The sequence below is a fragment of the Salvia miltiorrhiza genome, unplaced genomic scaffold (assembly GCF_028751815.1).
Source record: "Salvia miltiorrhiza cultivar Shanhuang (shh) unplaced genomic scaffold, IMPLAD_Smil_shh fragScaff_scaffold_23_2, whole genome shotgun sequence".
NCBI classification, from domain to species: Eukaryota; Viridiplantae; Streptophyta; class Magnoliopsida; order Lamiales; family Lamiaceae; genus Salvia; species Salvia miltiorrhiza.
Genome location: NW_026651447.1, coordinates 151,026 through 164,823, shown reverse-complemented (window position 1 = coordinate 164,823; position 13,798 = coordinate 151,026). Strand labels below are relative to the sequence as shown.

The following is a 13,798-nucleotide window of genomic DNA, read 5'->3' as shown; positions in this document are numbered from 1 at the left end:
TATCCTCAACAGTAGACGGGCCTTATTTTTCCGTGAATTGATAATTTTGTATGAAACTTATTTCAGGGGATTTAATTTAATTTTTTAATTAAATAGTTCTTATTTATCATATAAAATAAAATAAAAAATGTGACCCGTTCATTTTCTTTTATTAATTATACAATATAATTTTTTTTTTTTGGCAATGTACAATAGAAAGTTAGAGATAGCCAAATAGGTAATTATTATAGACAAATCGACAATGAAACATCTTAGGGGGTATTATTATAGATATATAGGAGTATTATTAGAGAAAATATTCACTAAAAAATTAACTACTACAACATTAAAATAAAAATAATAACAATAACAATATCATACAAATTACCTTATTACAACATTAAACTAAATCAGATAGGAGTAATAATAATATAAAGAGTACATAACATACTACAATATCAAATTAGAAACAATAACAATAATGCATACTACAACATTAAATTGAAAATAAAATTATCTAATACTTTAGGAGTTTAGGATTCTTTCCATTATTCTTTTTATTTAATATATGGTTAAATTATTTTTAATTAATTCTATATTTTATTCTTATTTTTAAATTATTGAGAATATTTTAAAATTGATTGATATTTTTCATAATATTTTATTTTAAAAAATTACGATAAAAATAATTTTTTATTATTTTAAATTCGATCGTATATTTACTGTCACTCTTTCTCCAGCACCATAAGTTTTAGATATCGTTTTGACATATTCTAAGGTTATGAATGAATGATATTATAATATAAATGATTTAATAGGTGTTAATTATATCAATAATACCGTGTGTTCTGTACTGGTGACTACTCGAAACTTCAAGGTTAATCGTGTTTGACTTAGACTACTAAGATTGGTGATCCACTGGGAAGTTCGTCAAATCGTGTGCAATTAAAGTCAAAATACATTAGAAATACCAAAGTATTTGTGGGATACAAAGATAGATTGATAAAAAAAAAGAATTTTGAAAAAAAATATTATTATTTTTTTCTTTATTTTTAGCGACCGAAAAATTCGGCCGCTAAAAATAAAAAAATATGTCGTTAAATAATTGTTTTTTTCAATTTTCTTTTTACAACCGAAAATTCGATCGTTAAAAATAAAATTTCGGTCGTTTTAACGATCGAAAAAAACGATCGTTGGGACCCGAAACGATGATGCAAACAGCGACCACCGAAAATGGTCGTCAATACGATTAACGACCATTTCAGAGTTTTAACGATCGAAAATCCGATCGTTAGAGCCGTGTTTTCTTGTAGTGTATTTTTAAAAAACACTAAAAGTTATAATTCTGTTTTAACAATTAGTTCAGTTATAATGGTTTTAATGTGCAATATTCGAAAACATATAAGTGTGATTATATTGTCAAAGTATAAAACTCTTTTTTTCTACCGATTGGCGTCGAGCTCTTGAGTGCGGATTCTGGATGGAGTTTGGCATCGGGCGGTCGTTTGCTGGTTGGTTTTCGAAAGGTTGTATCTTCGGCGACGGCATCTCACCGGCCGTTAGGATCACCTTGTCGTCTGGTATGAGCTGTTGGGGGATTTTTACTCCCGACAACAATCTGCTCCTTGTTTCTCGTGGTATGGTTGGAAGAGGTTTTTTGGAGGAGGATGGGCCTTCAGCGACGGCGTATCACCGGCTGCTTGGTTCCTCCGCCTCTGTTGAACGTCGGCTGGAGGAGGGAATCGGCGACGGCGTATTACCGGCCGATTTTCCTTCTATGACAGCTTTCAGTGTGGCCACCTATGTCGTTAGATGGCTGGAGGAGGGAATCGGCGACGGCGTATTACCGGCCGCTTTCCCTTCTATGACAGCTTTTAGTGAGTCCACCGATGTTGATCGTTGGCTGGAGGAGGGTTTCGGCGACGGCATCTTACCGGCTGATTTCCCTTCTATGACAGCCCTCGGTTTTATTTTGTTGGTTGTTGGTTTTCGCTTACATTTGCTTTTTTTCTTGTTTTTTATTTGTGTTGAGAAGCCGGGATTATCTAGGAACGATGGTTCGGCCGGAGTTTCTGAGATTCTTCCAACTCTGCTTCTGGCACTTTTTTCTCTTAGACGAGTACTCTTTTTCCTCATACTGAGGTTTTAATGAGGCTCGGCCCTTAGTCTGCGTTTCTGTGCTTTCAAGGGTTTAGGTTCCCCTGTTTTTTCTTTTTCCTTTTTAATATAATCGTATTTTAATTTTTTTAATTGTCAAAGTATAAAAGGAAATATAACATCTAATACTTTTGTCTACTACAAAATGAACGCGTCTCTTTCTTTTTAGTCAACATGTATATATAGAAGCTACATTTTTTGGGGGGTGTATTGGTTGTGGAATTTGTTGAATTTCTATAAATTTTAAAAGTCTGGGTGTATTCGTTCAAGACTTTTAAAAGTCTGCAGAAATCTGGGTGTATTCGTTCAAGACTTTTAAAAGTCCATATAAATTTGGGTGTATTCGTTCAAGACTTTTTAAAATCCATACAAATCTAGGTGTATTCGTTATTCCATTGACTTAAAATCCGGAATGACTTTCATGGATTTCATCCAAAAAATACACACGACGAAATCCGGCCAAGAACCACGAGAATTGAAATCCATGAAGTTTTAAGCGACCGCGGCCAAGAAGCCAGTGAGAGCTGGAACTCAGCAATCGTTGAGAGTGTCCAGCGAGCGCTGGGTTGCCGCGGTCGCTGGGCCCAGGCAGCCCAGCTCACCCACGCTTTTTAAATACAGCTCTTCGGTTTTTTTTTCCTCATTCCACAAAAGCATACTCCAAAAATATACCACAGAAGCAGACTTCAAAAAGAAGACAAGTTTATGGTTCTATATTAGCTTTTAGCCAGGTATTTTTTCATAAATTTTATATCTAGATCTTCATATTATTTTAATTATGCAATTTTTCTATAGCATGAATTTTGTACCTTTATAAATTGTTAGCAACTGTATGCTGTGTTTCTATTGCATGTGAGTTGATTTCAGTTTTTTGTTGATGTTTTTTATTTTTATACTCCCGCTCATACATCCTAGCTTTAATCCATTTCATATCACCACTCATAACCACAGTAGTCATGAACTCATAACATAGAGGATCATACCAGAAAATTCAATATCTCTAGCATACTCTTTCATCCCTAGATTATTCAAATACAAAGCAACTTGCCGCTCAAGTTTCAAATCAATAACCAAGTCCCAATCCAAGTAATGCTGACAAGTAATGTAGTTCATGTTAAATTTCTTAAATATTTCTCCCTCTAGTTCGGTTTGCAAGTCAAAGGGACATTCGTACCTTTTCCTCAAAGTTGGCTCCTCTTCGCCTCTACGGACGTTGGCGTTCTTGGTTCGGACCATTATGTCGTTGAAGGTGACCGGAGAGGGTGGTGGTATGGAAGGACCGAAGTGGTGGTGATTTTTTCAATTTTGCCTGGGAGGCTTGGGAGCTGTCTGTATAGCGGCGAAAATAGAGAATGTGAGAATTAGGGCACCAGCACCCGCTGAGTATGTATATATAGGCCATATTCCCAGCGCTCGATGGAACCCAGCGGTCGCTGGGTTTCCAGCGCTCGCTGGAACTCAGCGGTCGCTAGGTTTCCAGCGGTTGCTGGGACTCCGCGGGCGCTGGGTCTATTCTAGCGGGCGCTGGTTCTCCGCGGGCGTTGGTTTCATGGAATTCAATTCCAAAATTATCCTGTAAAGTCTTCGAAAATCAGTGAAAATCGGGGTGAAATCCAACCACGAATTCTTTGAAAGTCATCTGGAATCTATGTGAATTCCATGAACTTTTTAAAGTCTGTGGAAATCCACAACGAATACACCCCCTTACACTACAAGAAAATGCGGCTCTAACGACCGAAATTTTGATCGTTAAAACTCAAAAATCGGTCGTTAATATTTTTAACGACCGATTTAACGACCGTTTTTTTCGGTCGTTGTTTGCATCGTCGCCCGAGTTTTAACGACCGTTTTATTTTATATATATATATATATATATATATATATATATCTTTGTATCCCACAAGTATTTTTAGTGTATTTTTAATGTATTTTGACCTTAATTGCATACCATTTGACGAACTTCCCAGTAGGTCACCCATTTTACTTGTGCTCTAAGTCAAGCACGCTTAACCTTGAAGTTCCTTTCGAGTAGTCACCAGTACAGAACACTCGTATTATTGATATATATAGTACCTATTAATTCATTTAAACTATAATTCAAAATAAAATATCATTAATCATTTATAACCTTATAATATGTCGAGATAATAACTAAGATTTGTGGTGCCGGCGAAACATTGAAGGTAAATATACGATCGAATTTAAAATAATAAAAAATTAATATTATCGTAATTAAAAAAAAGAAAAGAAAATATGAGTATGAAAAATAACAATTAAATATACAACAAAATCAATATTAAATCAAATAATCAATATTAATAAAATTAATATTTGAAAAATAATTTTATTATTTTAAAATAATAAAATTATTAATATTTTGAAAATAATGAATCTATTAATTTAGAAAATCTAATAAGTCTAATAATTTATTATAATATAAATCTAATAAATCTAATAATTTATTATTATTTGCAAATAATATCACATTTTTATTAATAATCAATATTATCTATTTTTATAGAATAATATTATGAAAATAACAATCATTTTTAAAATATTCTCTATAATTTAAAAATAATAATTAAATAGAAAATTAATAAAAAATAATTAAATATATATATATAATCAAAAAATAAAAATAAAAATAAATAAAAATAAAAACGAAATTTAAAAATTTTAAAAATTGAAAAATTAATATTAGCGACCGATTATTCGGTCGTTAATAAATAAATAAAATAAATAAATAAATATAAATAAAAAATAAATAAAATTAATTTTAACGATCGAAAAATTTGGTCTTTAAAAAAAATAATTAAAAAAATATTTTTTTATTTAAAAAATATTTAAAAAATTAAAAAATTAATATTAACGACCGAATAATTCGGTCGTTAAAAAAATATTTAAAAACAAATAAAAGAATATATTAACGACCGAATTTTCGGTCGTTAAAATTAAAAAAATAATTAAAATATAAAAAAATAATTTTTACGACCGAAATTTCGGTCGTTAAGAAAAATAAAATATTAAAATATTAAAAAAATAATTAACGACCGAATTTTCGGTCGTTAAAAAATAAAAAATATAATCGGTCGTGAAACGGTCGTTAAGGCCGCAAAATTAACGACCGAAAATTTCGGTCGTTAATTGCGTGTTTTCTTGTAGTGTTAGTCTTGAAATTTAATACATCATGGTTTTGGATTCTTTAGTATATTTTAATTTTGATTTTATATATAATATATTTATATATAGGGGAGGGCTAGAATAAAAACACTCTTAAGTGTATAAAATATAAATGATTTTCAGCCCTTAGATCATCAAGATCTACGGTTGATTCGTAATCCTGTTGGATGAATTCGTGGTCCTGGGTTCGAATCTCAAAGGTAGCAAAAAATTATTTTTCACAATTCGTAACCATGTTTGATGAATTCGTAACCCTGTTGGATAAAATTCGTAAATTAAAAAACGTTTATATTTATATTTGAAGAAGTGTTTTTACCGTAGCCCTCCCCTATATATATATATATATATATATATATATATATATATATATATATAGGGCCGCTCCAATGAGACCCCATAATTTTAGTGAGATCTAGGGCACGATCTGGTGCGTTTATTTCATCAATCATATGGCTGATATTGTATCTGGAGGGTGATTTTTTTTCCGCAGGGTTCGAATCCTGGAGGGAGCAGAATATTTTAAATTTTGTTAGTCATCAGTATATACTGTCTTGTTCATCAGTATATATGTCTTATTCATTACCAATTTTTTAAATTTTGTTTTTTGTCAGTATATACATCTTGTTCGTTAAATATACGTCTTGTTCATTAGTATTATATGTCTTATTCATTGTACTCATGTTACACGAAAAATAGGGGGTCTCACGCCCCTATATATATATATATATATATATATATATATATATATATATATATATATTGTATATTGTATATTCATATTTTGTCTACTTAAAAGTTCTATATATTTAATATTTATATTTATTTATTTAAAAAATTATCTAATTTTAATATTCATCGTGCATCGCATCGTTGGACGTACTATTTTTAATAAAATGTGACTGAAGTTATTAGTATAGTAAAAATCTCACTTTAAATATGAGTGAAATTATATGAACTCTACTAATATAAATAAAAGTGGCAAATTTTTCCTAAATTGACATAAAAATAAATTGTGGCAAATGTTTTACGGACGAACATACATGCATGTTGCCATCAAAGCCAAGAAAATGTTGTATTATCTCGGTGCTATTTTTGATATATATTATATCTTGGTACTTGATGCAAGATAAAATAGTAAATCCATGCATGTAGGATGTAGCTATCCACTTTAGAGATATATAATCAAATTCAATATTAGGAATACAATGAAACTTGTCCCCAACAAAAAAGCAACTCATGCTGGATCAGAGCTAACCCTAGCCCACACACATTTTGGCATCACATTCCTCATTCATGTGTGCTCATAACCACAAGAAAACGTTTCTAATAATTGTGAAAAGAAACCCACCAAACTTTGTGAAATATTATATATACCATCATATATACCTCATTTGACCCCAGCAAGGTTCAGATTCACACATCCATCTGTATGTAAAAAGAATTATGTAATTAAAATTTATTAAAAAAAATGCATGAGATGCAACTCAAAAATGAGATACAAGGTTCAAATTAAAAAACACAAGATCGACAACATTATCAAAATATATAAAAACAAAGAGATCGATACAAATCCATTCCAAAATTGAAACAAGAAGTGCTAATTAAGAATCAAATTTGAAATCTAAAATCAAAACCTTTCTTTCATTATCTTTACTGAATCCATGCCACTTACCAACAAGTTCTTAAACGCCATCTTTTTTCTACATAAAATATGGCCACATGCATATTATTTCAAATATTCCAAACAACACAAATACATAGAGCTTTTCATATATATATATCTCTCCAAGTTTTTTTCTTTCTTGCAAGCCCTATATGTTGTCCAAAGTGATAAATTTGCAAACATGACCAACGCGCGCAGTTAATTGAGCCCAAATTAATTATAGCAACTAACCCATATTCTAAGCGCAAACATGCATGAAAAAGAACACATGCTCAATAATTTCACATTCAATCAAATAAAATGAGAACCAGACATGAAATGATCAGGTGATGTGTATTATCACAGATATGAAAAATCGATAATTATTTTATAAAAGGGAAATATACCCATATATACACCTAGTGATAAGCTACTTGAGTTTAATTTGAATCGAACAATATAAGCTGCGGACATGCATGGTTGTATAATGGAGAAGCCCACATGGATTGAAGGGATTATTATTTAGAGACAAAACCAAGAGAATGGAATGGTCATTTTGAATGATTTGCAACTTTTGCTAGTGTCAATAGAAAGGTGATAAGATCATGACCATGAAATTTTTGCAATCATGTTAGAAATCATTATCTTTTAATAGACTACACTATGTTCTGCTGTCCAAGAAACAGACAGAAAGGGCTTGTAACCCTAAGTCAATATTTTAGGGTAATGGGGCCTAGCCTTGAAAATTTTCATGAAATCTCAAGCTCAAAATCATATAGATAATTACGCAATATTGTACTTTTCCCATTATTACCAATAAAATATTGTAAAATAAGATGCTGTGGGCTAGCAGCTATATGGAATACCAAATATAATATGAACTTTGATCAGAACTACCAAGATTGCATCTTATCTTTGCAATATATGATTAATGAATAAAATCAGACTGTTTGTTATTTCTTTTCCAAGAAATCACGCTTAGATTGTCAGCAATTACCCAATTGTTAATTGCTACTAATTGGTGGAAATAGAATCTCATCTTATGGTATTTACATAAGACACGTTTACACATCAAAATCAAATGTAGTGTGAGATAAAAAAAAAATAGGGCAGGTTGAATTTTTCTTGAAAAATGCAAGAATGTAAGAAAAAATTTAATGAACCGTAAGATTTGAGATCAAGAATCACACTAGGCATGTCTGGTGAAATAGAACAAGAAAATGATGACATGGCATTATATTGACCACTCAACTAACATTCATGCATAAGCTAGTACTATTATACTTATATCTTTGCTAGTTATATCTGGTTTCGCAAAACTGTTTCCCAGGAGGTCCCCAGTTTTTCATCAAATTGTACATTGAGTCATTTTGTCTAGGACCCTCTAAATATACCAACATGATTTTAATGTCAGTAGATGGCCCTTTTCTATTAATGTTTGTTTGCAATTAAGTATATTTATTGCACTAACTGTTTTCTTATCAAAAAATATATGTTCTGATCTCAGCTGAAATTAATGAGATTGTTTTTATTAAAATTATATGAAAAAATAAGACAATGATTTGAACATGAGATCTAAGAAATACGACTTAGACGAGCTAAGGGGGCGGATGCCTATATCTACTTATACACATGATTGAGCTTATAGTATTTGAGTTGAGACACACATATTTTCTCATAGTCCCTTCTCACCCTCAGTGTGTGAGATGGATCCAGCATCAATGGTCAAAAGTTTCAAGTACAGCTCCACACAGCAGCAGCAGCCCATGTTTGGTGTCTTGGAAGCTCCTCTTCATTACAGATCCTCTTCTTCCCCACACAACAACGCCACCTCTTTCCAAGATGCATCTTTCTCCTCGTACCTCAAATCCAACGATCACAAATCCCAACAAAAGATCCTTGCCGCCGTCGACGACACGGAGATAAGCATCTTCGACGCGCAGAAGTATTTCAGCGAGAATTCAGACCCCAAAGAGATGATCAAGAAGCAGCCCATGCCGCATGATACGCTCTCGTCGGTTCCCAGGCTCTCGTCGGTCTCCTCCACGGATGGATACGGCGGCCGGAATTTCAGGACCCGCTCGTTCCACGCTACGCCCACGGCGTCGTCGGAGGCCAGCTGGAACAGCCAGACCGGCCTGCTCCAGAATCCTCCTGGCGCCGTCGGAGTTTCCCTCAGGAACTTCGCCTCCGACGGCGGGAAGAGGAGGAGCTCCGCCGCCGCCAGGAAGTGGAGCTTCGGCCGGAAATGCTGCTGCACTGGTAAGAAATCCGTAGAGGTGAAGGACGCCGCCACCTCCGACTCCGAACACGGCGCCGCGAAAAGAGACGCTTACAATTACAAGTCGAAACAATCGTCTAGGAGTTGTTCGATCGCCAGCGAGATCCTGGAAATCAACCAGCAGAAGAGCTTCCCGTCGCCCGATCCGGCGCCACGGCAGCAGCGGATCTCCGCCTCCGGCCGCGCCTTCGTGGACGGCTTCTCCTTCCCGGTGCTGAACAATGCGGGCAAGCCCGCGCTGAAAGCGATCATCACGAAGCCCATCATGAATCCTCTGGAAGAACCGGCTCGCGATTCGCTGGAGGTTTTCCAGCCGGTCCGCGAGGCGGTCCGGTTCAACCCGGGGAGTCCGCCGGCGCGCGTGGACGACGACGCCGTGAGCGACGCCAGCTCGGACCTCTTCGAGATCGAGAGCTTCTCGACGCAGACGACATCCTACCCGATGTACCGGCGGAGGGACTCGCTGGACGAGGCCCCGGCGTTCAACGCGAGGAGGTTTCAGTGCGCGAGGAGGAGCGTGGACGAGCCGCCGACGCCGAGCGTGGCCGGGACAGAATGCTACGCGCCGAGCGAGGTGAGCATCGACTGGAGCGTGACGACGGCGGAGGGGTTCGACAGGGCGAGCGTGTCGAACTTCTCGGTGTCGGCGTCGGAGATCGGGAGGGCGGCGTTCCTGCGGGAGCGGATGCAGGAGGAGGGCGGCGGGAGGAAGAAGGGGAACGGACTGCTGCTGATGAGCTGCAGGCAGGAAAAGGCGGTGAGCGTGGGGCCGCAGCCGGTGAAGTGCGAGGGGGCGGCGCATGTGGGGGGTAGGCCGCCGAGGGCGGGGAAGCCGCCGCTGGCGAGCGACCACTCGGCGCGCTTGTCGGTGGCGTTTGCGGCATGAGAATTTGGGGATGTTTGCTCCTTGCCGGGGAGGATCATGCCTATGTTCGCTGTCTAGTCTTTTCATGCACTGTTTTCTTCTTTACAATTTGTCTCTTATTACATTTTTCATCTTTCATCTTTCTGTGTGTGAGACGTTTATGGAATTTTCCTAAAACGTAATACTTGTGTGTGTGTGTGGGTGTTATCTGTGAACATAATTTGCTTTTCAGTTTCTATAATAAGAATTCTCTTCATTTTACATGAGCAGTTTTAACAGTATTGCTAAGTAGATAAGATAAGATGCATGCTTTTAAGTGTATGTCCTTGTCTAACTAAACTATCTTAATTAAGTTAGCGTCCTTGTTTGTGAGAGGGTCAACATAGGATCTTTTGATTTTTTGGACGGGGGTCAACATAAGAATAAGATATAGTACTCCCTCCGTCTCGGTTAAAATGGTGCACTTCTTTTGGACACGGGATTTAAGGAGAATAAGATTGTAGTGTAAAGGTGTGTAAATGTGTGTGGGGCCATATTGTTTATAGTGTAAAATTATTACAAAAAAAGGAAATGCACCACTTTCGGTGGGACGGAGGGAGTATAAAAAAGTGTGCATAATAGTTTAATTTCTGCTACTTTATTCTAGGATTAATTACGTCAAAAACCATCAACTATACCTCCATTTTCAACTTTTCCATGAACTTTTTTTTTATCAAAAAATTCTCTGAATTTAAAGGGTTGAAGAATTTTTCCATGTTATTTTGCTCCGGTGAAGCTTCGAGCTGACATGGCAATTACGAGTTGACATGGCGCCGTAATTGGGGCTGCCCTCTGACTCCCGCCTCTGCCGTTGCCTGCCGCCCTTCTCCCCCACCATCACCAAATCCGCCATCCATTGCCGCCCCCTTCGCTGCCTTCCCCCACCACCACTTCAGATCCGCTGCCTTCATCTTCCCCTTCGCGCCACCGACCTAGGGTTTGCGCCGCATAGGGTCTTCATCCCCCTCGCACCACCGCCTTCATCCGGCCGCCCTTCTCTAGGCTTTGCGCCGCCTAGGGAACTCCACCAGAAATTCTTCTTCTCCCACAGACCTTGTGCCCTAGCTTCTCCATCAAAGACGTCGCCGCCGCCTTGGCCTTTGAACTCCGGCGCCATCGCCACCTCCCACACCCAAATCGAAGCCCTAGGATCGTGAAGGCGGCGGCGTGCGACCTGGTGGCGAAAATAAGAGGCCGCACTGTGCGACCTGGCATTCAGAATCGCGGCAGCGGCGGCATTGCAGCAGACCCAGGACTGGAACTCTGATTCCGGCGACGTTTTGAAAGTCATGGAAAAATTGTTCAACCCTTTAAATTCATGATTTTTGGCGTAATTAGCCCTTTATTCTACAAAAAATCTAGATATATAAGGTGGAAAAATTAATTAAGATGTGAAGAGATGTGACATATAATTTGTTTTTAATTAATTTTTTGATGTAGTTTTTACTCGGTGGAAAAAAATAAATAAATTATGTTTCCAAAAGATGTGACATATAGTTCATCTATAACAAACCTAGACACAAAGGTGATGGTGAAAAGTGACCGAGAATAAGTGATTGGCAAAGTAAAACTCAATAGCAAATTAGAAATCAAATGAGCAGAGTAACAATATTTTTTTGAATCAGATTGCATAACTCTACAATGGAGTTTAACTGATATTTATTGAATTTTACAAGATAAGGGGTAAAATGATCTTTTTTTCTTTAAGTTGAAGGATATTCTCGTCCTTTCTTATCCTTCACACACAAAGTATGGTTCGATTACGTGACTGATACAGTTGTTGAAGATCCTCCTTTAATAACTCCTCCATGGCGTGTCCAATAATTGTAAATAATAAGCTACCACGTATCTTAACTGCAAGAAACTGTTTTTTCGCTTAATGCATAAATGTTAGATTTGCGTGACTCTTCTTCTTCGATCAAATCTGCATCTCTTTCAACTTTTCTCCTTCTTACCTTTATAATCAGATTTGATTCTGGAAACGTGAAACACATCATCCTCGTCAATTTCAAATAGTTAAACTAGGTACATGTACTTCTTTAAACTAACGTATAAAAATGAATGAAAAATTAATATAAAGAAAGAGGCATTCTAGGAGTGAGGGAATGCAATCTTAGCTGTTAGATTGTCATATTTAACAAGAATACACGATCTGATGGAATGTAGACTCTCATTTTATATAATGTTATATTTAGACCCACAACTACAACTTATAGTTTCAAGTATTTATTAGTTGCCCAAAAGTTCACTCTACCTATCGTCCATCAATCTGAAATTATTAGTTAGAATCATGCGTGGAGCTAGGGGTGGGCAGGGGACTCACTCACCCTCCTGGAATTTTGAAAATATATATAGAGGTATTTTCATAATTTTATAAATAATAGAAAGGAAACTTATAAGAAAATACCAACTTTTAATTTTTAAAAGTGATATGTTTTTTAGCCCCTCTTTAAAACTAACTCTTTTATATATCAAAATGAATTAAAATACTAAAATACCCTTTACGGTCCCCGCCACTTTAATTTTCGCGCAACATTACACGTTCCTACGATGGTGGATATGATCGTGTCCACGATCGTGGGCATGTGTCATGTTACGCGGAAATTAAAGTGGTGGAGACCGTAAAGGGTATTTTAGTCTTTTAATTCATTTTGGTATACAAAAGAGTTAGTTTTAAAGTGGGGCTAAAAAATATATCACTTTTAAAAATTGGTATTTAAAATCTTGAACCTCTTTTATAAATATATTATTAAAAATAAAAAAACTATAATTTTATTTTTATCGTTATCTAGTTGAGTTATTTTACAATGTGATTAATAAATAAATTTTAAAGTTGAATCAATGTTTTGATGAATGAACACATAATTAATTTATACATATCATGTTTGGAACCTAAAGATTTATTTTTTGAATTTGATATTGAAAGTTATTTTACCTTGTAAAATTTTATGTCTTAATATTTTTTTAATTTGCTTTGTATGAATTCAATTTAAAATATACTTTTTGTAATTTAAATGACATTATAATTATGTTATGATTATTATTTATTTTTAATCAATTATTAATTTTATTGAAAAAAAATTAAACCAACTAATTCGAAAGTCCAACTCCACCACGAGTTAGAATAGTAATAGTATTTAGGAGACACATAGTATAGTATCAATCAAATGGAGCAATTTGATGTTAGAGACAACTCTTAAGCCGACTTCATAATCTTGTCCCAGCTCCCATAATCAACAACCACAAACTCTTTGGATCATTTGTTACCACATAATATTCTGCTACATATTTCACTACCTTCTCTCAAAGCAATGAATGTTGGTTTAGGCATACACGTCGGCAATGGGCAATAAATACAAATTAATGATCGTATGCATTTTTGACAAATCACATCTTGATTTATATGCCACACTACAAGTTTGTTGAGGGGTCACCACTGCTTAATATTTATTTTTTTGGCAGATTGTACGGAATTTCTTTTATTTGTATGATTGATATGGGATAATAGAATATACATATACAAGCCGAAACTGTTGAATATTAGTACAAAATTATTATAGTCCCCAAGGGGACACCAAGCGGTGCGATCTCCTGTGTGTGAACAGTGAGGTCCCGGGTTCAAACCCCACTGCTCCCCCCTCCCCAACTCCCCCAA

General features: G+C 35.7%; 1 protein-coding gene across 1 annotated transcript; it reads left to right on the top strand.

The window, feature by feature from the left end:
• Positions 1-8,474: 8,474 nt before the first annotated feature.
• LOC131002860 (protein PHYTOCHROME KINASE SUBSTRATE 4-like) lies at positions 8,475-10,365 on the top strand. Its single transcript, XM_057929343.1, has one exon. The coding sequence runs from the start codon at positions 8,665-8,667 to the stop codon at positions 10,123-10,125; it is 1,461 nt and encodes a 486-aa protein (XP_057785326.1). The 5' UTR covers positions 8,475-8,664; the 3' UTR covers positions 10,126-10,365.
• Positions 10,366-13,798: the final 3,433 nt, after the last annotated feature.